General features: G+C 40.4%; 1 protein-coding gene across 3 annotated transcripts in view; it reads left to right on the plus strand.

The window, feature by feature from the left end:
* The window catches only part of tti1 (TELO2 interacting protein 1), a 35578-nt gene extending 8436 nt beyond the window's left edge, over positions 1–27142 (plus strand). For 2 of the 3 annotated variants that reach the window (XM_050065383.1, XM_050065384.1), the window contains exons 7-14: positions 1557–1973; positions 2673–2832; positions 3127–3294; positions 3514–3665; positions 4121–4261; positions 5857–6061; positions 21665–21752; positions 25390–27142. In XM_050065383.1, the coding sequence (XP_049921340.1) occupies positions 1557–1973; positions 2673–2832; positions 3127–3294; positions 3514–3665; positions 4121–4261; positions 5857–6061; positions 21665–21752; positions 25390–25609 (1551 nt within the window). In that variant the 3' untranslated portion in view covers positions 25610–27142. The remainder of the gene's footprint in view (positions 1–1556; positions 1974–2672; positions 2833–3126; positions 3295–3513; positions 3666–4120; positions 4262–5856; positions 6062–21664; positions 21753–25389) is intronic. The other variant, XM_050065386.1, reaches the window with a different exon arrangement.
* The last annotated feature ends 104 nt before the right edge of the window (positions 27143–27246 follow it).

Here is a 27246-nt window from a genome sequence, read left to right on the forward strand (position 1 = left end):
GACAGTGCTAACCACTACACCGCCATGTTGCCCTTTACTTCGTAGTGGTACAGCATCGCTCTTCTGTAAAATTCAAGGTTCCCTGTGGAGTTTTGTTTTTTTTTTTTTCAAATTAAAGGTACTTAGCCTACTGTTTTTTTTTTCTTATAAAATTTAAAGTAGCCTGTAGAGTTTTTTATTATTATTATTAAAGGTACCTGTAGAGTTTTTTTTTTTTTTTTGTAAAATTAAAGGTACATTGTACAGTTTTTTTGTCTTTCTTTGTCAAAGTGTACTATGTAGGATTTTCCTAAAAAACACTTTATAGACTTATACAAAAGTAATCCCTCTCAATCATCACTCGCAACCCCTCTAAATGTGTGGCAGTGTATTTATCAGCACAGACCCTGCCCTCTGCCTTTATTATCCTAATTCCTTCCTGTTTTGCTGTAGTTGGGATGTTAGTGGGCATGTAACCCCCAGTCAAAGATGTGAGCAGGTTAGTACGGGACTTTATAAAAATGTAGTAGCAGCACACATCCAAGAGGAACCTACAAAAATCATAGATACAGTGCAGGAAAAATGCAAATACAGTGAGGTGAAATTCACTTTTACTTTCCCTGGCAGAGCACTGAAGGACAGGATGGCGATGAAGAGCGATGTGGAGGTGGCTTGTTTTCTGTCAGACAAATAAGTCTAAGTTATGGTTAGTTTAGTTAGCTTGCTAATATGTTGCCATACCAACAAATTCCTAAAATAGTACAGTAGCTGGCAGTGGATGTAGGGAGGGGCCAAGTTTAACTGCTGTGTCCAAAAACAGCAACTGACAATTTCTGTACAATATGCCTTTAAAGGTACCACATAGAGGTTTTCTGTTTTGGTTAAATTAAATAACCTTGTTCAGTTGGGGTTTTTTTTCTTTGTAAAACTAATGGTACCCTGGAGAGTTTTCTTACATGCGTTGTTTCCGGCCAGAACACATGTGTATCCTTGAGACCTAATAAACATGTTGAATGCAGTTTTTGGAAGAAACCTACATAGTTTGCATTCATGTTTGCTTGCTAGCAGTCTTCTCTCTTGCCTCTCTTGCCTCTTGGAATTTGCTACACTTTTTGCTTTGCTACCACCAACTATCAGCAAAAAAATTATGCTTACAAAATGGAAACCTACTCCCAAAAGAACTCTCCACAGCGCTATACTGTAAGTCGTTTAAAACTCGAAATCAACTGGAACATAATATTCCAAACTGAACTTTATTTTCTTACAGCAGCACTGACATGAACCAGTGTTACAGTTAGTAGACCTTCAGCAGAAAATATTAATTGAATTGAGTCTTATTTTTCGATGCCTACCTGCAGAAACACAACAACAGTAATAATGACCCACAGGGTGCAGGATTTCAGGTTCATGTCCCCTTGTACATTCAGGTTTTAATACAGCTGTCCGCTCGTGTGTCACAATGTAAACTTATCTTCTTTATATTGACCTTTTATGTCTATCAACTAAAACATCATTGAATTGTACAAAAAAATCTGTACTACGAATGATAATGACATTTGTCTTTTGTCTTTCTGTAGCTGCTCAGCCCATCCAGACTCCTCTCCATATCCAACAGTAATGTCAGCAACACTCAAGCAAACTCTCTCCAAGTGATTCCTTCTTCGTTTGGCACCCCATCTTCCTCACCCTCCGCCTCCACAATCCACCAGCTCAACAGCAATATCTGGCAGCTGTGTATCCAACTGGAGGGCATCGCCTGCTTTGCTCAGGCACTGGGGTGTGACTTTCGGCCCCTTTTGATGACATCTCTGTACCCTGTGCTGGAGAAAGCCGGAGAGGAATCACTGCTGGTCAGCCAGGCGGCACTGGGCTCTATGTGGGACATCAGTAAGGCCTGTGGCTACCCCTCTCTGAAGGAGCTGATCAATGAGAACTCTGACTATCTGCTCAATGACATATCTCTTAATCTGCAGAGGCTCAGCCAGCATCCACAGGTAACATCAACACCGTTTGGCACATTGTTAGAATGCACACTATCAATCAAGAAATAATGAAATAGAGCCAACAATTTTTAGCACCTGATCTGTTTGTCTGGGGAAGAAGGAAACCTCTGTAATTCAGTAATAATAGGCACCTGTATACTGTCAGGGGCTCTGCATCCCCTGACAGTGTGGTACTATAACTAACTGAACTGTACATAATATACTCCATCAGTGCTCCTGATAAACGGTCCACCTCCAAAAGTAGAAAATCTATTCGTGGTGGCAAATGTTTTCATCATGGCGGGCTGCCACAAATAAATGAGTGTGTGGGAAACCCTGGAATTCTTGGCCATTAAAAGACCAGTGTGTAGGGATTAGTGGCATCTAGTGGTGAGGTTGCAGAATGCTACCAACTGAATACCTCACCCCTTCCCCTCCAATTTTCATTTACATTCATTTCACAATCTTTGGGCTTGCGTGGGATATCAAGTCATTTCAAGTCAAAAGGCTAAAGTGACATGAGATCACAAGTCATTGGTGTTAAAGTTGAGTCTGATTTTGTCAAGTTAAGAATAAAGTCATTAGATTCATGTCCAAGTCCTGAGTCCACGCCTCTGTGGTTTATCACCCATGTGAATACTGTGAATGGCTCTACATGGGTTTGCAGGGCCCTGAACATGTATTTCATCATATTCCTGTCTTGTTGGCCAGGCTCCACGGGTGTTGACAGTGATGTTGACTCACTCCGACTGCAGCCTGCTGCCTCTGGTCGGGGACATCGTTCAGGATGTGCTGATGGCTCTGGATCTCAGCTACGACTACACAGCTGCTCTTTTCTGCTCTGTGCTGCACGCGCTCATGAAGGCACTGGGTGAGATTTCAAAAGTGATGTCAACTTATTTATTACGTTATTGTTAGGCTGAAAAGGACAGGGGGCATATTCACTATATAGTTCATGTGACTCTCCATACCCATACCATACTCTGCTACACTTTACCTTAAGTTTTCAATTCAGTTATAATCAGAAGATTTAAGGATAGTTTACAACTGATTACTGAGAAGAGGTGCAAAGATGGAAACAAAATATTAACAAAGTATTACCACTTTTGCATCACACACCTCAAGGGGTCACTAACTTAATCTGCTCTTGATGTTGTTCCTTTAGCGAGGTGGTTTCCCTCTAGTTGTGGAAGGACCAGTGAGTCTGCCAGACCCAAGCAGACCTCCCCTGACAAAGAAGCCTTCAACATCCGCCAATTCCTGCTGGATCACCGCAAACAGAAAGAGCTGGCAGAGGGCATAGGAATAGAGGAAGACGACACTGAAGACCTTGGTAATACAACATGGTGTCTGTATGAGGGCAAAACAGAAAATTATATTTCATTGTAGTATAGGTTTGATATTGTTGTAGAGGTTTTTTTAGATGAAACTTATCAGAAGGGAAGCTGGGTTATTATGACAGAAAATACAGTATGAATAACTAAAGTATTAAAAATGAGAGCCAACAACAACAGTGGGTGTTTCCCAAATCTGACTATCACTGTCTCTCCAGAAGTCCCTCCGCCCATGGAGTCTGAGGATGTTGAAGATATTGGTGGTCCTGATGTGAAAGCAGAGCTTCCCTCCCACCTCAGCATCACTAAAGATGTAATGGAGCGCTGCATTCATCTGCTGTCTGACCCCAGTCTCAGGCTCCGACTCAAGGTACTGTCTGAAGTGTGATGTAGTGTGAAGGGGAGTGTTGGTTTGATGATAATAATCCTAGTGAGGATTGTTCATTTTGTATAGGGACCTGTAGATATTGTAGAAATAAATTAGTTTTGTCTGTACGCTGTGATGGCTTTTTATTGGTGTGAAAAATCGCTCAGCCACACATGAAGATCCGAAAGTTGCATTGTTGTATTGTTGACTGTTGTATTGTTTACAGTATGCAACCTCATGTCAGCTGAAACACCTGTAATGTTATATATTTACACACACTAGTGAGCCAGCACAGCTGTCATCCTCCAAAATTGTAGACTTGGAAAAAGAGTATGTTCCAAACAAAAAAAATTTCCCCCCTGTACATTTAGTATGAACGAGGAAATTTCCTATAGAGACCAAAACCTTTTCTCTACCAGATATATATTTTTGTCTGTACTGCATGTCTTTGTCTTAAGGTATTGGACGTGCTGGAGCTGTGTGTGTGTGTACTGAGTGAGAAGGAAAATGAATTGCTGCCCATGGCTCATCGGTGCTGGCCCGCCCTCATACAGCGACTCACAGCTGATGACCCTCTAGCAGTCCTCAGAGCCTTCAGGGTACGTGAAACAAGTCTGTCTTTCAAATTACTTAGCTTAGTAACAAATGTTCAAATCGCCTTTAATGCGTCAGTGGATCATTTCATAACGTCTGCAGCTGGATATTGTGAAAAAGCACACATGAAGTTCTTTAATCTTGTACTACATTCTCAGGATCAAATTACTGTATGTCATTATGCACAGCATGTTAACAGGTTCGACTACATTTTTGATTAAATCAAAATAGCCTATTGAAATGTGCCCATGTTGAATCAATCAAAAGTTGTAGCTTTGGGTACAAGTATTGTCTCAGTTCATTATGAAATATCTACTATGGTTACATTTGGCAGGCTATTTCATTGTTTGTAATTCTGGAAAACCTTTTTCTTTTTTTTTTCCAAAACATTTCAAAGGTTCTGTATGTGATGTTCAGAGCAATAATATAGCTGCAATCTACTATTTGCTGTCCTTAGCAAAAAAATTAAGTCATGCTACCTCTGTGTGTGTTGTAATCTGAGCTTCTCTGTGGTTTGTTGTGGTAAGCTGGTCCAGCCACTTGAAAGTTCGCGCACAGCGGTTACCACTGATATCGGGATGGCATCGTCACAAAGCAACGTTGGAGAGAACCATATCTAGAATACCGATGCTCTAAATTTCACATAGAGCCTTTTTAAATATGGAGTGTGGGACTTTTACATATAAGGGAGAGTCCTTTACATCAAAGCCCTTGTTAAGGGAAGGGCAGGAAGGGTGGAGAACTGATAGTGACGGAGCAAAAGGCAGAAGATATGTTGAAAATCCCAAGATGTGTCCAAGAAAAGTTTCTGCAATGGTTGCTCCATTTCACTTTAATCATGTTTTATTATTTCATGTGACAAATAAATTGATTGATAGATTGATTGATTGAAAAAGATAAGAAATTGGCATTCAGAGGAAGGCTTAAAATGGAAAAAACAGACTTGAAGAGAGCGCTCCGGGGTGCAGGGGAGGTGTGGCGAGCTTAGTTGCAGGCATAGGACATCAGCGCATGTCAACACTGTTTGTGTAATTACTCTCACTGCCAGAGGGGGGAGACAAACATTTTGCACTCCAGCTGTAAACTAACAAGAAGGGAGTATCATTGTGTTGTGAATTGTCTTCTCAGAGCTGACTATTCAAGCTATTTCAGAGAATCAGAGGATGAAAATGGCCCTCTACCTTTTTTCCCTGATGACTGAAGATCACACTTTGTTTGTGATCAATTCTCAAAGTACAGGTGTCAATTGATCTACTGTCACTGTGCATTAGTCTGCTTGTCAAACCTGTCTTTAGTTGGACTATCTTTGGTTCTTTTTTTTTTTTCCATATTTTCCCTGATGAATTGACAAAATCAGATAGAAGTGGTTTGTAAATTGTCATTTAGTTGCTCATCACTGCTGCTGTCAAACTGTGCTGTGGCCACCAGCAATGTGGCAGCTTTTGGGTTTGGTCCAGGTTTTATAAATACTGTGGCTCATCCTGGGGATAAAACGGTGTCATTTGTCAGATGCTTTAATGAAGGACACACTTCAGGGACGTTTTATTACATTTTAACGACTTGCTGCGTACAGACTTTACATGCTGAGTCTCTCTGCCAGGTGCTGTGTACGCTGGGTGAAACATGTGGTGACTTCCTGAGGAGGAGGGTATCTAAAGAGGTACTGCCCAAGCTGAGCTCCTCGCTGGCACGGCAGGCACCGGTTAGCGCCAAGGCTGGACCCGTTTACACACACACCCTGGCCTACAAACTGCAGCTGGCTGTGCTGCAGGGACTGGGCTCACTGTGCCAGAGGCTGGACCTGGGTAAGAGAATTGAAACACACAAACAAACAGGTTTCCTAAGATACAATATACAGGGTTGTCCTGTGTGATTGTACATCGTATGATCTAGGGATGTGTTGAGGTACATGCTTAAATCACCTAAGCAACAGCCCATTTGCCCTCTTTGGCTGTGCAGCCCTTCTGATGGAAAAAAACAACTTTTATTTTTGCTGTTGTGAAAGCAAAATGTGAGTAGCCCTTTGTTATTAGATGTAGACCAAATTGGAAGAGAAAAAAGGAAACATCACAAAATGCGCCCTATGACTCCTGTCATGTGACACTGTTGTTGTTGTGGTGGTGACGGTTGAGCGCGCTGGTGGGTGAGTCTCTTTAATTTGTAGAAATGAACAACAAATAGTTTGACCAGTTGGATGCCCTGTGAATACGAATCTTCATATACAGCGCTATATTGCCTTATAGTATCCTATGACATGAATCAATCTTCGCCAAGTAGCTAGCTGGCTAACATATAGGCTGCAGGCTACATGCAGGAGAGAGACAGCAGAGAAAGAAAGAGCTGAGGGAGGCAGCTAAGGGGAGTGTAACTTTGTAGATCTGAATTCAGACTACTTGTCTAACAGTCTTCTGAGATAGCACATTCAAAAGAAGTTCTGCATTTGCAGGGGTCAAACAAAAGGTGTAGATGAATGGCATTAATAGAGCAAAAATGGTGTATGTTCAAGCTGACCTGGTTGACTTTGGACATGGGTTTTATGTTAACTAAAACTAACAATGTGCAGTTTTAAAGAATTTAGTGTGCAGTTCCAGAATTTAAATTCATTTTTAATCTTTAAAATTAATTTTGTGGTTTATTTAAAGACCATGTTTTACACCACTCAGGAACGTGCTGATGGGCAGAGTTGGGTATAACGCGTTACAAAGTAACGTGTTAGAGTACTTTGATTACTTTTTGCAGTAACAAGTAACCTAACGCATAAGTTTACTGTTTGAGTAATCAAATACTTAAGTACATTTTCAAACAAGCCATCAGTTACTTCTGTTACTTTTAGAACGCTGGTCCTTCAGCTCCGAAACAGCAACGACTGTCTTTTGGTTCTAATAACGGAGATAATGTTAAACCTATCAGTCTGAAAGAAGTCATGAAGCTTGTGGCTCGCTACGTGGTAGAAGAAATGCTGCCATTGTCTACGGTGAAGTCTAAAAAAAGGTGGAGGAGGACTCGCTGACAGACATATTTCAGACTCAGGAGGATTTGCATTATGCCTGGTACACGCTACACGACTTTTCTGAAAGTCACTATGTCACATTACACGATTGTGGAGTCATAAAATCATGCCGTGACTTGGCCGACAGACATGACACACTACACGATGGTACTCACCAATTATCCCTGGTCGTCTTTCATGATGTGTGTGATGTCATCGGGTTATTCTTGTCTTATTTTTATTACTTTTACTATTACTATTTGTTAATGTTATTACTTTATGTCCGACCGTGAGGATGTACCATTGTTTGCTAGCTTGATGCTAATGACAGTAACGTTAACTCAGCGGGTTGACAAAGTGCCTCTGCTGTTTCACACCATCATTTCCCCCTTTTACTCTGTGTGGTAACATCCCTAGAGGAAATATTAAAAACGCTGGGGTGTTGTTGTCATACAGTTGTCTACGGCAGCAGATCGTTCTGTGTTTCTACTGGTCAAAGTGACGGCTGTGATGGGAGAATTGGATCTCAGTGAAGGGCAAGTGGTCCATAACTTTAATTTTGGAGACAAAAAAATGTAGGCTTAGCGCCCTGTGGTCCATTGCCCAATAGGAAATGTAGAATACTCAAAAGTACTTTAAAAGTGCTTGAGTTACTTTTCTCAGGGAGTAACGTTGGAAGTACTTTTAAAGTAATTGAGTTACTTTACTCAGGGAGTAACGCAGTAAAGTAACTGGTTACTTTAAAAACAAGTAACACAGTAAAATACTTTGATTACTTTTAAAGTAACCCTTACCCAACACTGCTGACACCTAAAAAAGAACATACTGAAGCTATCACACAATGCGTAATATGTAATGTTTACCTAAGTGTGTTGTATAATGAGAGCGCTGATGAAAACCTTAAAATTGTGCTTAAAGTCAAGCAATTAACAAGAAACAGACAGAAAGACATTAATCTACATGCATTTAAAGTCCATGCACATCTCCTGATGATAGCAGCATTATTAAAAAAAACACTATATAAAGGAAGTTAATTTTTGTATTTCTGTGTTAAAGGAGCAGTTAAACATTTTTGCAAACACCTATTTGTTGTCTCTCTGAGAATAAAATGGGGAAAATTGATGCTAATTTTGTGTTTGTGCATCAAGCTGCAGTCAGGATATGATTAGCCAAGCATATGGACTAGATCGGGGGAAACAAGTTGCCCAAATCTGCCCAAAGTGAAATTGCCTAAAGCACCAACACATCTAAAGCAGTTATCTTGTTTTTGCAGAAAGAGGTATAAAGATGACAGTTTGAGATCATAAGGGGGGTTAGGTGTGAACTATATTCTTGAACTATATTCTTAACAGTCACAGGTTTTTGTTTGGCTCTCTGTGCAGGCTCAGCCCTACCAAACCTGGCAACCTCATTTCATTGAAAGACTTTGAAGCACTGTTCACAGTCACTGCACCTGGCCGTGGTTTGTGAAGAAGTAGTTACAGATTTAAACTCCCCCTAAAGCCCCAAGTATTTGTTGTTTTATCTACGGGTTATTCCCTTAAAATGTAACCTTAGTTTTGTTGACTTTATATTGAAATGGATGGAGGTCAAAGTTCTTCTGCATCCAGCTAGTAGTCACTGCATTTCCAAGACTTTGTCAAAGATGCTCCTCGCAAAAGCACACACTGAACATGGTGACTTGTTTAACCTCCAGATGGCAGTCTTGTATAACAGTGAAAACCAGGCAGGAGCACCACAGCAGGAGTTAGTGTATCTCAATGTCCCTGCTCTGTTTTACTATGAAGAACTGAAGACATGATTCAGTGTTGCATCTTGAAAATTTGATTGGGATAACTTAAGATGCAGTCCACCTATTTATCGACCCTATTATATGTAATATAGTTATCATAGTTTATTTTTGGTGTGTGTCAGTATTCGGGACAAGGCAATGATTTCATTGCATTCAGCACTCTTTCAGAGTTTCCATTTTCTTGCTTAATCTTTATTGTTTTATTTATTGTCCTTTGCTGATAGCACAGCCCACGTCCCAGCTTATCCTATCCATTACAGTGTGCATAATTATACAAGCCATTTCCACTCATACAGAAAGTCACACTATACTCAGTGGAATTTGATGACTAAAAAGGACCGTGGCAGTGCTTGAATTCAACATATTTTTAAGCCAACTTTGAGCATACAGACCATAGCCAACTAACCCAATGGGATGCTGCCGAATCCTTAGTTGCACTTACGATAACTGCCGCAAGCAACTGTTCTCCCTCAAGCTCCATTTCACCACAATCAAGCAAGAAATGCCGTTAAATCTGCGCAGCAATCAGCAAATGCAAAAGCTACAGGAAAAGAAGACATTTAATTATTTAACTTGAAAACGTAAAAAATTTTTTACAGTTGTTTATTTTGTGCTTGGCATAGCTTCAGCATCATATCCGACAATGTTCATCCACAGTGGCCCGGGGGCTCAGTGCCAGTGTGTTACCAATGATATAATTAGCTGCTTGTCTAATTTTTCATCAATCATTATGTTCATTAGGCAGTGACGTCCCTGTCACAGGCGCACTGGGTTCAGGTTGCTCCAATTTTCCGACACTGCTGAATACTCAAGAGGAAACAGAGTACTTATAGTGGAGCTAAGAGCATCTTTATGCACTGAGGGACTTCTTTTCATCTCTATTTTGGTGTCTTTACTTTTGCATGCAGGTTTGAGTGGGGTTTTTTTTCAAACTACATAATGAAAAAAACATGCTCATCACCTACAGTAAAAAGTGTTGGTTGCAATCAGTGATAAAAATCCTTCTCATTCATTAAGAAGTAATTGTAATCACTTCTACTTTCCAAGGACATAAAGTATGCATGAAGTGGTTCAGTATATTGAGGTTTTGATTTATTGGGCTCATTATTTTTGTTTTTTAAGTTAAAAAGGCTCAAATTCTTTCAAATAAAAAAAAAAGAAAGCAAAAGTCTGAGTAAGAATCAGATTTTATGATTTGAGGGAGTGGCATAGATGTTAAGTTTCTGTCCACCACTTCAGAGACCTGGTATTTGATTTTGTTTAGTGGTACTTTAAGTCGGGTCATCTGCACAGTGTGGTATGAAAGTTGCTTGAACCCTCACACATGTTCCACCCTCCTGCTGAAGCATATCACTGGCAGATGAAAAGTTAGCAGCAGGTGACACCATGTGTCACAAAGGTGGCAGGGCTGTCTGCAGTGCTCCCCAGGCTAACAGTTGAGTTAGCGATGACAGCACTGCAGTGCTCGAAGAATTTCAGATTGGACATGACGGCAAAGGCGTGAAGAATCCTAGATTTTGAAAGAAATTTGATTCAAAGTGCAAACAGCAGCTTATGGGTGTATGTTCTGTCTACTGTTTGTTATGTTAAGCATATTCTGAACTGTTGTCGTCACAAGATGACCTTGTTTACTCTTAACTGTGGTAGGCAGTCTCTTACTGCAGCAGGAAAGATGTGTGAGAACCTGAGAGACCTGTATATAGAAATACAGTCAGACAGACACTGTGCGTTTGGCAATAGTCCCCAAATATATTGTTTAATATTGTTTTGGTAGAAAATATTTGATAAACGCACTTTGAGTTCATGTACACAAGACACAAACTGCATATCAGTGTGTAAAACATGTTCGTTATGTTGTATTGTCCTTGTCATGTTCAGTATAGGGGATGGTCTGTGGTTTGGATTCAACTGCTGTGAACAGGGCTGGTTTAACAAGAAGATGACCCAGCAGCAGTAGAGGTGATATTTGGTGTTATACACTGGTATTGGTGACAGAAGACAATCTCTGAAATAAATGCTCACCTGGGCAGGCAAAATTGGCGGCTGTAAGCTTTTGCACTCCAAACACTCACCACACAGTGCTCTTCAGTCAGCGTCAGTGCTTTCACTTCTTGAGCTTTTAAGTGAGGTGCGGAGAAAAGGTGACAAGAGCCATCAAGTGTGCCAGCAGAGAAGCCATCTGTACCCGTCTCCAATAATAGAGAAAATGTGACATACTGTACACTGTTTGACTGATGATGAGGTCACATCAAGCAGCACGTTCCTCTTTGGTACAGGTACAAATATGAAACAAATAAAGAATCTTAATTTAAGTTAAAGTATATACACTTGCCTTCAAAATTGTCTAACCATTACACATACCAGGGTTGGGACAGGTATTTATTTATTGTACTTATTCTACAAATTCAAAACATTGAACAGAAAATGTGAATGTTCCAAGTGTTTGACTCTTAGCCATATGATGGCCAGCCTGCAGGCCTTCATATGATGAATTAAATCATCATGATATGTGAACAACTGCTGTGTTTGTATTACTTATATGAAATATCTTTAAAAAGCTACAATCCTTGCAATTAAATTGATGAATCAAGATACAACCACCACAGCAGATACAATATACGCTTCCATCAGACAACCATCAAACAAACAACTTTTGTAACTCACCCGTGAGGCCCTATCATAATCCACCCATCAATAATATTCCAATGAAAATGGTCCTCATACATTAGCAAAGCTTCAGACAATCCAAATTAAGTGGAATATTTAGTCCAGACACATTATTACATCCATAAATATCCATGGACTTTTGTTGGATCACTTCAAATGTTCTAATATCTCCACATATTGTCCATAATATCTCCAGTTTGCATGTACATATTGCCGATAGCAAGGCACAAAAATGGTGGCTGAACCCTGACCTTTTTATTGACATCTGACATGAGCCAATAGGAGCGTCCACGTCCTCTCAATAGCCTACAATATCCAAGAAAGCCTTAGTTGAAAGGAAGGGCGGCTGTAGGCGGCTAAATAGACATTTCGGTCCATTGATTGTTTATCACTCATATTCACACATACAGTACATTGTATTACCCTCTTTTCTGTAAAGCGCTTGGACAAAACCTTAGAAAAACGTGAAAATATTTATTTTTTGTAATATTGTTATCTACTATGACCCTCTTGTGTTGTAGCTAGTGAGTTCCAGCTTTTTTAATGAAAATATTAAGAAGCTTTAAAAAAACTTCTATTTCAGTGTGTTTAAACTTACAAAACTCAATGACAGTAGAGCTTACACTGATTTTTACTTCAGTCTTAGCTTTCAAAGAGACAATGCATGTACATGTACTAAAAATGGAACAAGCATAGTTGTCAATTTACTTTGGGTATGCCTTATTTTAGGTGAATTGTACAGGAATGGCAATTAATCCTGCACTAATCAGTATTTTTTTAATAGTATTAATAGATTAAATGACTATGTATAATGAGAAATATGTCACTCGTAGTGATGAACCCACAGAAAATGTATCATCAAACTCTGCAGTTCCCCTCAGCCCCTTGGAGCTTTTAGCTTCCTTTAGCCCACTGTTTTGGTTTTCAGACTCACAAATTAGGCTCTCAACAACCTAGTTTTCAGTTGTAACAGGCAGCTGCTTTCAGGAGAAAAAAATCTCCAATAAGGCCACTGCATGCTATTTGCCCAGCAGTAGCATTTAGCAGCTAAAGAGACACATATTTACCCCAGGTGTTAGTGGGGAACAAAGCTAAAGTTTTTTTTTAGGTGCCCAGACACAACAAAAGAATGGTGATGTTGTTTTGTGTCTGCCCAATGTATAAATAAGCATGTTCTGCACTAAAATGTTATGATGATATGCCAGCTGTTGGGTTTTCAGCTTGTTCAGCTGCCCTCAAGTGGCCAAAAAAATCTAACAATTAAAGCATCCATCCATCTATCCATTTACTGGCCACTTATCCACGGCATGTTCTTGGTAGCGGCAGGCTAAGATAAGTATTTCAGAAATCCTCCTGTCCAGCAGTGTTTCCAGCTTCCAAGCCAGATGAAGCATAGAATCTTACCAGCGTGTTCTAGGTCTACAATGGATCTCCTACCAATTTGACTGATCCTATATTCACCCGGTTAACATTTTATGCAAGGCAATACGATGCAATTTGAGGCCTCTTTTCTCTGGAAAAAGGAAGACGTACAGACCAAAGATGACATGGCTGTCTGTACACATTGCTTCTGCACTGCACTGTCCCCTACGTGTCCCCTTTTTCCCTTCTAGCAGCCCCTAAGGTACTTCATGTATTAATTACTGAATACAGACCATGGTGCTGGCCTAATGTTAGTGTCTCTTTACTGTAGAAACTTCCGTTAGTTACTTCAGGGCAGCATGTAGCTTTACAGAGATAATATAAACAAAGGAACTTTGCCTGGATGCCAGAATCACCTCAACTGGCTCAAAGGAGCAGGAGCTCTTCTCCGAGCTGCGTCCAGATGTCTGAGCTTCTTTATTTTGCCTTTTGGCTCAGCTTTCCCTTTAGTAGTTTGGTACAACTGTCATACATTACTGCAACAATCCGCCCATCAGTCTCATGTTCCATATTACCCTCACTCTTGAACAAGACCCAGAGATACTTGAACCCTTGTCCTTGGGACAGAACTGTATTCCCAACCCAGAGTAATTCACCTCGGAGGGGCTGACTCTCATCCCATCTGCTTCACAAATGATTGTAAATCACCCCAGTGCATGTTTAAGGCCATGATCTGTTGAAGCCAACAGAGCCACATCATCTGCAAAGAACAGGGAAGCAATTCTGAGGTTCCCAAATCAGACACTCTCCTCCACCTGAAAAAATCACAAACAGAATAGACGACAAGGGAGTCCAACACCCACTGCAAACGTGTTTGACTTTCTGCTGGCAATTTGGACTCAGCTCTCACTCTGATTATATAAGGATTGTATGCCTCATAGCAACGCTCCAATATCCACCAGAGGGCTCCCCAAGGGACAGAGTCATAAGCCTTCTCTAAGTCCACAAAACACATGTAGACTTAATGGGCAAACTTCCATGACCCCCTAGTCACCCCGTAAGGGTAATGTGCTGGTCCATTAATGCACGACCAGGACATAATCTGCATTGTTCCTCCTGGATCTGAGGTTTGACAGTCAGTTGGTGCCTCCATTACAGCATCCTGGAATAATCTTTCCAAGGAAAGTTGAATAGTGTGATACCCCTGTAATTTGAGCACACCCATCATCCCCCCCTTTTTTAAAATGGGAACCATCACCCCAGTCTGCCATTTGGCAGGCACTGTCCCTGTCCTCCATGCAACGTTGAAGAGGCGTGTCAACCAAGACAGCTCAGCAGTGTCCAGAGGCTTCAGCACACTTTTTTACTTTGCTGCTGAGCAGTGATTATGATATAAACATTATATTCCATTCTGCAATGTATTTTAAAACAACACTTACTCACCTTATGCTATTCATTGGGTTCCTTTGGATTGTTTTTACTTAATGACAATATCAAAATGTTTCCACAAGCCTACTATGAGAAGTGAGAGCCAAAAGGATATATCTGTTTTACAGCCTAGATAGTGTTCATTACAAAGAAAGAACTTGGGAAGAAATGCACTCCCAGCAAACCCACCTGAATGTGGTGTTTTAGTGCTTCCACCACCAAGAGTACATATAGTCATGATACATATACATATACATATAGTTACCCATTAGGTTCACCTCCTTTCCAAGTTTATTCCACTCTCATTCAACATCCCTTCAGTCTCTGTCACTTGGTGAGAGTAGCAGCTCTGGGTGTTGGTGTTGATACCCTTGTTTGTCTGTTTTTCCCCTCCCAGGTTCCCACAAGAGAGAAAAAATAAACCTAGCAAGCAGCCACAGCTACACCATTAGCGGTGTAATGATACATTCAACTCACAGTTTGGTTTGATATGCCATACTGGGCTCTCGCTTTGATATTAACACAGTATTGCAAACAAATTCAGAATAAAAACAGTCATGCCTGAAAAAATGTTTTCTTTTTCTGAGAGGCAAAATGTATTTACTTCAGTAGCTTTTCTTAAACCATCGTGAGTCACATACAATAAGATATATTTCTCCCCAGAGTGTAAAACAAAGAGATAAAAGCAGAAAAATATGATTGTGGATTCAAACAGTAAATCCTACACTGTAGCTGTGGGTTTTAACCTTATACTGTGGTTTTGCTAGTCTTACCTGTACCTCGGTGTTCTCTTACAGTAACTTCTAAACCAAAAATATAGTGGATTGACCTGACAGAGTTGTCAGCTAGAGGGCGTGGCTCTGTCAATGCAGTTACCTCCCACTGTGTCACGTTGTGTTGTGCCTGTTACTGCCACCAAAAGTATGGAGCAATGAACCCTAACTTGAAAATGCATTTCCTGCAGAAAACGCATGTGAATGCTGGCAGCTGAAATTGCAAATCAGTGCTGGGAAAAACTGTAATCTTAAAGCCCAAATGCATTGTACTGCACTACTGAAAATCTGGAAATTGAAATGTCAAACTAGCAGAGTTGGAAGCTGAACTGCATTACCTCAAGAAGCTAATCGCTAAAATGCATTGCTAGAAATGTTGGAGGCTAAACTGTAATACCGTCAAAGCTGGACGTTAAACTTGATTACTGAAAGGGCTAAAAGAGGAAGGTTTGCTCTTAGTAACAGTATAAAATGTTGAAAAAAGTTGATTACCAGCAGAAATGTCCTTTAAGAGCATAATATTTTGATATTTTAATGGTTTCTGTAGCTTACAATATGCAGAAAAAGTTGATAGAAAAATGTATGAAAAATGTATAATTTCTCTGTGACTTGTGTAAAGCATACACGAAATCTGTAGATAAAACTATGGAGAATGATAAAATTTCAAAGTAGTAAATTGTAGGGTAGATCAAAGATTTGAAGATTATTTTTTGATTCATTGCAACTATTGAACATTTGATTTATTTTATTTTGAAAATCCAACCTTGTCCAGCCCCTCCGGTAAACTCCTGTTGCCATCTGGAGGCTTTTATTTTGAAAATCCAGCCAACACTGTGAGCTCCTGTTGACTGGTTGGTGCATTACGTAAAGAAGCTATGAGCTGAAAGATACTGCTAGAAGAACTGGAACCTAAACTGTAATGCTGTCAAAGCTGGAAGTTGGATTACTGTCTAAAAGGGCTGAAAAAAGGAATGCTATTAATATCACTGCTGTAACAGATTTATTTATTATTATGAATTTATATGAAAAAAGGACAATACCGGCAGGGGTGGACTGGGACAAAAATTCAGCCCTGGCATTTTCTGACCAGACCAGCCCACTACATTATCAGCGGACACCACATAGAAGTCCACAAATCTGGGCAGAGAGTTAAAGAGGAAGTCTACGCAGCCAAAACAGCATGCCACCTTAAACTATAGATAAAAGCTATAATTAAGCCTTGTATAGTGCTCAGGGTCCAATTCTACCCAATGTTGTTGTTTTTTTTTAACAGTTTTTCTCAGTGGCTTTGGAGCATTTCTCACATCACTATTAACATTTGCACAACAGTTAGTGCATTTCTCAAAACAATTAGTACAAACTGCAAAACCATGTTGATAACCTGCAGCAAGCAAGTATTCATGTCAATGAAAGTGTGCTTGTCATAAAAAAAGTCCTGACACCATCGTTTATGAACAAGATAGTAAAATGGCTTTGTCATGTTTTCAATATGACACTTTACTCTCTAAGTGTTTTCCAATGCAAAAAAGTCAGATCTTTGTGACACTACCTGAAAATGCTCAAGACAGCACTATTTGCACAGCCATTTGAAAACTACAGTAAAAGTTACACATTACTGCATTTAATGAGGTAACTGAGTACAAGACACTGACACTTTGGCTAGAGCTGTGCACAAACAATATTATAGTCCATTGGAATTGTTCAATTTAGGCGACATTGTCTGGAAAAAAAGTGATAAAGAAATGTATAAAATTTGCTTGACAGATTTTGACAACTAGTTGAACATGTTTGTATGTAATGACTCAAGCAACTAAATGAGGACTATTAGTTTTATAGGGAATGACTATTCAGCATTCATAAGTATAGTTCATTTTGACTGACATGACATAAACAAATGATGTTATAAAACAGCAGAGAATTGTATGAAAGCAACTGATGCATGTGCAAAAGCATTTGCAATTTGTTAGAAGGAATGAGAAACTGCTGCTATGATTTGCACAAATGACTCAGTGTTGTGGAGGTTGAACTAACAGTTATGAGACTTTTAATTCCGATCAGAGAAATGCACCAAAACAACTGAGAAAAAATATAATATTTGAGAGCTGTAAAATAGCCTGAGCACTTTTACTGAAGCCTCAAATTGGACAATTTCTGACAATAACCGTCCTTTCCTATCCTATCTCTCCTCGTCTTGTACTCCAGATCAAAATATGTATACATTTATAAACATTTTCTGTGCAGCTATTATACTTTTTAGGTATTTGACCCTTAATAATTCAAAATCATCAGGCAAAACTAATGCTTTAGTCTTTACATCCAAAACAGTTCCTGTTTTTCTCCTGTTTTATGTAATTGGATACTTTACTAAATGGTTGTAAATGTATTTTCTCCATTAAAAAGAGTAAGAACAGACTAAATACTACACTCTGCTCTCAGAAAGCTTCATGGGCCACTTTGCAGGTAAAGCATTGCATGACGAAATGACTGCTTGACTTTGTCAATGAAGGTAACACATTCACATTCAATGTAAAAACGTTTTTTACTTTGTTTTGGACATGTCTCAAAAATATAGCCTCAGGGCTGCCAACTTTTGACTTCAGCTTGGAGTGAGATTTGTTCAAAAAACATGTAATTTAAAACAATTTTCCTGGATTTCTACACCACCTAACCTATTGGATTAAGACAAGACAGAGCAACCATGTATAATGTTAACCAAAAATGTAAAATTGTAGATTTCAGCATTGAGGTAGTTACATACATAATCCAGACTAAAATCCATGGCCCCGAGTGTCTGTCGCTAGTGCGCATCTTAATGTGTCGGGGAGTGAGGTTTTACGCACTGCACTGTACCTGCTGGCTACCGCTACACATAGGCATGCCAACCTAAAAACCTATTATTGGGAATCCTGAGAAAGCGACAGAGACACAGAGCATTCCCGTAACCATAGTAACTCACTCGCTCCTGCCTGTGTGCGCACGGCATGAGAGGAGAGGAAGAGATGCTGACTGAGATTACTCAGAGCAGCATGCATGGGAATAAATTACAATATAATAGATATCTGTATATTTCCTGCTTTCCCCCTGATGACCTGAATAACACGGTGCTGCTGCTGCGTTTTGCTGCTCTGTCTTGTCTGTCCGTGCACTGTCAGTATCCTCTTTTCACGCCACGACGTTATCAGTTATGAATTTAGTTTTCACTGCGTGAGAAAATGGACATGTGGCGTGAGAGCGTGTGAAAAGTGTCAGTTGCTTGAGTCTCACGGTCAATGCGTGAGAGTTGGCAGCTCTGTTAAGCCTAGCCAGCCCCAGGCTAACGTTACTTACCATGTCTGCCTCCACTCGCTCATCATCGGTCACGGACAAGATCACCACTGGCTCCCGCTGCTGAGTCTGACCCGGCCCCCCTCGCTCATCTCCCGGTGCAGCACCTGCTGCTGCTGGGGTGGTAACAACGGCCCCAAATAGGTCCGTAAATTTTGCACACTTAGCAGCCTCCACCTCAAGAGATTTTAGCTTTTTAGTCCTCTGTTTCTCAGCGCCACCTGGGCGTTTTTTCTTCCTGTCCATTTTCGTTGTCTTTTTAGTACTGGGCTAGTAGCATAGCAAGCTAAGTTAGCGAACAGCCTATGAGGTCCCGCCCCACCCTGGCTCGTGTAGTGATTGACAGCACTGTCAGGGCTCTCTGAGCCTGTCAGCCCATGATTGATTGACCATGATAAACAATAGACCAATAATATGTGTTGATGGCCGCTGGCAACACGCTGCGGTGCTAGCCCTCTGTAGCCAATGATGAGTGGCTGGCGGGCCCAATTGGAGGGAGTTTAGAAAAAAAAAAAACTTGAAACGGCCCAGATAGGCTGTCTAATAGGCCATGTCAAAATAATAATTTAAAAAAAAAAAAACGTAGCGGACCGTACTGGCCCACATTGGGTCAACGGCCCACCGGGATGATGCCCGGTATGCCAGATGGCCAGTCCACCCCTGAATACCGGTAACTAAAATAACAAACAAACTTAAATGTGGCAATAAAAGTCGGGCTTGGTCTTCAACTCTCAGGTCAGGGCAGCATTTCTACCTCAATTTAATGCATGGATGTATAAAGAGAACAGGATACACCATTAGGGGTGGGACCCTGTTCATTCCTATGAAAGATGCTCAATGGCCCGTGAAGACAGAAAACTTCAACGGAGGCATATGAAATTGCCTGGATGATCGGCTGTGCTTCCGCATTGTGTGGCCCATATAGCAGGCGTACAAGAGACTTCCGGCAACGGAGTCAGCTACTCCTGATTTAGCCACCGCTAACTTGAATAGGGATAAAATGATTTTATCGTGCGGCTCTTCTAGACTTTGCAAATGATGTCACACCAAATGGATTAAATCCCAATGTGAAACGAGTCATTTCGCAGGGATATGAAGCTAAAAAAAAATGTATCCACTGATTTAAAAACATCTCTTTTGCCATGTAAGTAAATGGGGAAAAAGGTTTTCTAGGCCACAGGGCAGCACTTGATGGTGTAACTAAACTGATTGGCCACTATAAAAAAAATTTGCCTCAAAGCTCGCACACTTCCTGGGGGCCTGGTCTAATGCCTGTGCAGGTCTTTTGTTCCCAAAATTTCTGCACAGTAAACTACACACGTAACACTTGGGAATACCAACACTTTCTATTCTGTGATGTTTTGAAAGAAGAGGACGTAGATCCCAACATTTCCAGCTTTATCTGAACAGGCTGCTCACCGGCTGTTGTGTTAAAGACAGTTTATGCTTAAATATTTCCCATTGGGGATTAATAAGTACACTCGACATGATGATGATGATGATGATGATGATGATAGCAGGAGTTAACTGTAGCCAAAATGGAAAAAATGGAAAAGGATCATTGAGATATTTTTCTACTACTCTTGGAACTGCATTTGGTGATTTTGGCATATTGACCTGGTGTATTGTACATAAAGATTTTTCCTAGTACAGTACGGCCTTATATAGGCTAGTGGAAAAGCAACCTCCATCCATTGCAATTAAAAAATGTGTCTTTACTGCCATATCAGAGGATAGGTTCTAGTCAATTCTTTTAAGACCATTGTGCATGTTTTTTTCTTAGTGGCACTTGACGCTGTCCTCCTCCATATCAGAATGGGAGAGACTTGGAGTTGGAGATGGAGGAAAATGTGAAAGAGCAGGAGAGAAACAGTCAGTGGCTGCAGCCTTACTCATGTGAATACCGATTTGGCTACAGCTTACCTCTGGGACGCCTGCAGCAAGCCAATTACCAAGCCTCAGTCACAGAGAGAGAAAGACAGAAACACAGATTGACTGAAGCAAATAATACATTTCAGCCGCAGTTCTAGCTTCAGCTCCAATTTCACCCCGATATTCATTTACCACAAAATCTTAACAGCACCTGGCCCTCTCCTCTTTAGTATTTCTCACTTCTCTGCTCCCCCCCAAGCACCTTGATTCCACAAAAGACTACAGGCTATGAGTGCAGCACCAGAAAGGGAGGAAGAAAAGGGATAAAAGCGGTTGCTAAATAATCCCATTTAACTCTGAAATGTGCACTGCTGCTTTTATTCTTGACACACAGCGAGCAGGCCTGGTTCAAGCCGAGTGTGGGTTGAATTGGCAAATAGAGTAAGCAGAGAGGGAGAGAGACATGTTTTGAAATGAGGCTTGAAAGGCAGCCCAGTTTGCAGCTTAGGGAATCGCTAAATGTCTGCTGGGAACGATGGAGAGAGAGAGAGTGCAAGAGATAGGGAGAGGAGATGAAAGAGTGGAAAGGAGTCAAGTAGATGGAGGGAGCAGGAGCTGGCAATGTTATGAAAGGTACAGATAAAGAAGGGGAGGAGAGGGAGAGAGAGAAGGCAGGTGGGTCAATGTATATAAAACTGCAGGAAGTGAGGAAAAAGATGAAGGGAAGGATAGAGGGAAAGGTAGCAATTTTCACACACATCCACTCCTCAAAGGGAGAGGAGTGGATGTGTGAAATCCAGAGATGTGGAAACAGCCTGCTGTGAAATTTTTCCTCAGCCATCTCAGCAGTTTCTCTGAGCTCATTAGGAGTTAGAAAGGGTAAAGTCCAGGCATGATCTATTTCTTTTTACCCCTCCTCTTTCATCTTCTTCTCTTCCTCTTCCTCCTCCCTTTCCAATCTACCATCTTACCAAGTCATGCTATACACTGGGAGCTGTGATTACATCTTGAGTTCCTGATCATGTGGATTTTAGGAAGTGATATATAAAGTTGATATAGATATTGGCCATTTGTTTTCTGATAAGAATATATTTTTCTTTTGATGACTAAAGTTCTTCATCTTTGATACGATGTTATGACATCATATTGATATTATGCAAAAAAATCTCTTGTTTAAGGGTCCTCTGTTTGGTTTTCTCAGGTGAGGCTGACCTTGATGCTGTATGTGAAGCCTGCCTGCCCTACCTGAGCTGCAGACAACCAATCAGACTGCAGGAAGCCAGCTTGAGGTGAGCCCTTATCCAGGTCCTTCCATCGTATGCTATACAGTATATTGTATTACTTCACTTTAATACAGTACCTTGAAAATACTGATATTCGATACCATTTTAAAAACCATGGGGAAAATTTTAGTTTAGGGCATAAAGTTAAGTCTGTAAGATAACAACAATGAATTCTTGTTTAGTAGCAGAGAACAGCAGAATGACTGTGGTAAACATTAACAAGAGAGAGCGCAGCACAACTTGTACTCGTGTATCAGTACTGCGAAAAATGAGTATTGAAACATTTCAGATATTCAGGATCAATATATATAGATAAATTGATATTTTTCACAACACCAATACACCTCAGTACCTCAGTACATGTATTTGGCTGCTGTAGTTACTTAGCTGATTAAGATTTGACATATTAATAATGACATATTCTGTTGTTTTGTCATACATTAAATTACCCAACCGTATATTAGGTAGTCAAAATGAGCTTCACCTTAACCAGTCCATCTTTAGTATTGCTTTAATGCTGCTTACATGTTAAAGGGAAAAACAAAACAAAAGTATTTCTAACCAAAACATATTGTGTGTATCATTGAGACAGATTGAACATGCACCCTCTATTTAATGAGGAAGGAATAAAAGATTATGTTTTCAAAATCTTTCAGATCCCACATTGTTTATTTGTATGTGTTTTCTGCAGTACAGCCACCAACTATCAATCAGCAGAATATCCAAACAGACCCGCAGCATGAATGTGTACTGCGTCCATCACGCATGTGCTGTGCCCCTCAGGCTGAATCCAAATGTCAAACCTTCAGACTTGTGGTCTAGTCCCTGTTTGGCCCTCAGTCATACTGTGGCATGTTTGAAGTGCTCACCGTCACTGCGTCAAGTCTGTTAGGGTGCTGCTGCAACTAATTATTTGTTTTATTATCAATTAATCTTCCAATTATTTTCCCAATTAATACATTGAGCATTTGGTCTGTAAATGTCAGAAAATATTGAAAGATTACAATTTCTCTAAAGCCCAAGGTGAAGACTTCAAATCACTTGATCTGTCTGACAGTTCAACACTCAACAATATTCATCCCCTTGCAGCACTTATTCTTATGAAATTATTAAATGATTATCAACATTGTTGTCAAATAATAATATTATGCTAAACACTCTTTAAAGTAACTTTATATTTAACTGTTTGTTAGCTGTGGTACACATTAAAAATGCATACATTCACACAAAAAAATATACTATATATCTATATACTTGGAATCGTTCACTATGAAAACAAAGTTTTGAATTTAATTGAATACTTAATTATGATCATTTAAAAAAAAATATTAAATACTATGTAGATGTAGAAAAAAACAGCCAACATGTATAACAGATTTACATTGTGCAACATACATTAATATTTCTTGTCCAAAGAGTATTTAGAAGCAAACTGCTTGTCTCATCCTACCCCTGTTCTGTTCTAACTCATCAGTACACAATCAATCCCATAAACCAGTTTGCCTCCCCAGCGCCCAACCCTTACAACTAAACCACTCTGTTCATGCTCTTCACATGTACATACACATGTAATCAACAATACTACCCAAAAAAAGAAAAAGGAAACCAATAATAACAATATCACCCTTAGCATGCTTTACATTCACCTTCCTCATTTCTGTACCTGCAAAAATGATTTCTTTGTACATCTTTTTTAACTGTCTGATGTTTTTACTTTGATTTCTTCCTCTTGTTAAATCTACAGTCACCGGTCTACAGCTGGCTGCCCTTTATAATTCATGTTACTGGGTGGAAGTCAATTTAAGAAAGTAAACTGATTCATTTGCCTGCTGCTCAAGGCAGCTCATATTTAACCTAAAAGAAAGCAGTGGCTGTACGTTTAATGAATATGTAGGTCATCAATTGAGGATGTCATTCTGTCATCATTTCCATAAATAGACCCACAAGCCGGTGGGAAACAACATATGCACCATAAATAAAAAGAAAAAAGGCCATTATTTCTAAAACCCCTTTTCCACCAACATGGAAGCTGTTCCGTTACGGTTCTTGAGCCCAATTGATCTGGTCAGAGCATTTCGACCAAAAATAAATTGGTTCGGAAGCTGAAAAGTTTTTTGGCTGGAAGTTTTTTTATTAATCTTAAATGTGAACCATGACAACATCATGTCATATTCTATAGGCTGGAAAGAGAGGAACAAGAAGGCAAAAATGGAGAAGTCAAGTGAGAAATCGTAGGGGAACAAAAGAGCGTGCAGTGGTCTCATTAATAGTTCAATCAGGAGAGGCTCATTCCGAGAGAAAAGAATATTTATTTACATGTGCTCATAAGTATGAGAAATGTGAAGAGTCTTTGGTGATTAGACCCCATCGTGATGACATATTCCAGGAGGGTGGTAAAGAGATGAGCTCGTCCTTGGCTCTGGATAAGGTGACTAGAGTTGAATGGGGTGGAGGAGGGTGCGCCGATCCCGCCTAAAATGACAGATGACAAGTGCAGCGAGGAGAACAGATTTAAAGTTTGGCAGAAGCAACATGAATGGCTGAAGGAGATAACCGGGAGAGGGAACGCCCAAGTTAGCTGATTGGAGGACGTGGTGGGAGTGGGATAGAGGAAATGGATAGCATTAAGTCTTCCTGGTTGAACTTACACTGAGCTTCATTTGGTCCATGCATTTTTTTTAAATATATAAAAACAAATATATGTAATAAAAGCTTGCAGGTTATGAATATAACCAGCCATTTTGGTGCTGCAGTTTACTTCCATTGCACATCATGCAACACAACACGTAGACAACACCAAAATTTCTAGAATCCTAAACAGAACTCATCCAAGAACCACAGCCAAGTTGGTGCAAAAGGGGTATCAGTGTGTCATGTTACGGAGCTTTGGTTCTTAAATTGGATTTTACTATCATTTTTGCCTTGAGATGTTTTTGGGACATGGGGCCCTGGTTGGTAAACTTGAACCTGTTGTAATCTGCAAAAGAGCTTTAAAAAACATTATTAAGTATACTTCAGCAGCCAGTATACTCCATCAGAATTGTTTGAGGGATGGTCATAAACCTTTGCAACTCTCTCCCTCCACACCTTTCCAACATCAGATTAAGGAGGCTGCGTTCGATACGAAACAGATGATCCGATATTCACACTTTTCATAGTAAAATAGGTCAGCCGTGCGGAGGTGAGAGAGCAGCCAGGGTTTGAACTTCTCTCTCTAGCGCTCTGTCTTAATTTGTTACAACTATTTCTGTCACTTTGTGTGTGAACAAAGATGCAACGATATGATTGTCCTCCAGGAGAGATTGTATCAAAGTATGTGTATTTAAAGTGTTTCGGAACAACCATAAACACTATGAGCTTCCAACGTGGTCTGATAGCATGTCTAAGAACTAGCTTTGATTTTATACCTTGGCCTTAAAGTACTGTACATGGTGGAGGTAATAATGACGGAAAAAGATGAAGCTGAGTGAATGAGTTTATAGTCAAACTGCAGGACTGCGCACTAAGATCAGTGAACGTGCTATGTTTTGCTCAATCTGTCACTCTGGATTAAAAGAAGGTGTTTTTCCATACCATAGATGTGATGCACCATAGCAAAATATAGCCCAGAGCTAATCCTCTTCCCATGTACTCCTCTCCACAGCGTTTTCCATCACTTAATCCAGGTAGATCCGGATGCCTTCTGGTTTACTCTGAATGAGCTGCACTGCCCGTCCTCCTACATCCCATCCCACCCCGACCTCCAGCCTGTGCAGCTGAACGGGATGGGCCGACCCAGAGACGAGTACTCAGACAACGTTCTGAAGCTGCTGAGAGAGGAGTTTGGCTCGGTTGCAGAGACAGTCAACCAGCCAGTCGGCTAATGAGCTGAAATTGATGTGATTGACTCGTCTCTCACGTGGACGGCTTATTGAACCGCTGACTCCAACAAGTCAGTTCACTGAAAGGAAAATCTGACAATTGTGCCAAAAAGCAGCCATCAGATACGGTTGTGATAACCTTCCCGCCCTACACAGCTCTGATAAGCAGCGAGGTACAAAGGGAAAATGTCAATGAAGCATCTCGCTGCTGCTGCAGATGTAGCACCACTTCTGACAGGTCTTTTGCATTGGGAGACATGCAGTCACAGTGCGGATGTTTTTTATTTCATGTGAAGGCACTGACATATACTGTATGCAAATGTTACGTTTGCTATTCCTTTTGTTTCTTCATTTTCTTAAGAAATACCGTATTCATACTTGGCACTACTTTGCTGGGCTGAATTACTCAACCTTTAGTGTCAGAGTAGTCCTGAACACATGGGGCTTTTATACAGATTAATGTGGCCGTTGGTGACTCAGATAAAGAGATTTAATTGTGACCTTAAAACATTCTTCATGAGGTGTCAAACATTCTGCACTTGTGTTGAGCCTCAAAGTCAGTATGGAAGTATGAGAAAGCTCAAATGTCATGCCAGGTTGATAGTCTTTTTGCTTTTAAGTCTTTAATGGGGAACTACCGATTTTACACACCAAAGACTGTCCACAGATGTTGGAATGTGTGACTGCATATTTAAATAAAGCTGCATAGAGCCTTCTGTGGCTCCAGAGGAAGCTGTGTGAAGTATAATACATGACCTCAACTGATGTCACTTGAGTCAGCATCAGTTGTGGCTATGTGGCCCACTCCTCATCTCTGCCTATGTTTAGGGGCTTGAAGCTAAATTAGCCGCTCCTAGCATAACACACCAGAATCTCAGCAGTTGTGTTGCATTGTGGGTGATGTACCCACAGGCACCAGGTTTTGACAATGAGGAAGACTGTGTAAAATAAAAAGATGGTATCTCTGGTCCTGCGATTTTTTTAATCCCATGCCCACTGGTAAATATTTAACAACAGGTCACATTTATGGATATGTAATCTACTATTTTAAAACGGAAAAATATATAAAACAGCCGGGCAATGTGATATTTTTATGCAAACTGTGGACTATTTTCAGCCCTGGATTTGGTTTGTCACTGAGAATTTATGGCAGCATACACCATGAATGTTGGATTGAGAGCCCGTGGTCACTGTGATGAACATTTCAAGGAACATGTTGGCCAGTGCAACAGTGTGGTTTGTGTTTCTCCAAGTTATGGACAACAATGGAGCTCTGTGGCACAGGGAAATAAGCTATATCTGGCTTTGAATACACAGAGAATACTTGCTAGTATTACAAATTTATTGTTGTTTTCAGTCTGCTCATGGGGTATCGCTGACCACCAGTCTTGTCCCAAACAAAACACCTAACCCAGATGTGCTGGGTACTACGAGGTACTAGAGCCTGCACCATCCATCTTTTCGTCTTGCTTAGAGACTTCTCTAAAGATGTCCATCTACACGTAAGCCTCTTAATAAAAATGATTTGCAGCAGCACAGTGGGGCAGTCGTTAGCATTGTCACCTCACAGCAAGATGGTTCCTGGTTTGAACCTGGGGTTGGGGGTTCGAACCCAGGGTGGGGGAGCCCTTCTCTGCAGA

Source organism: Epinephelus moara, chromosome 16 (genome assembly GCF_006386435.1).
Source record: "Epinephelus moara isolate mb chromosome 16, YSFRI_EMoa_1.0, whole genome shotgun sequence".
In the NCBI taxonomy this organism is placed as follows: domain Eukaryota; kingdom Metazoa; phylum Chordata; class Actinopteri; order Perciformes; family Serranidae; genus Epinephelus; species Epinephelus moara.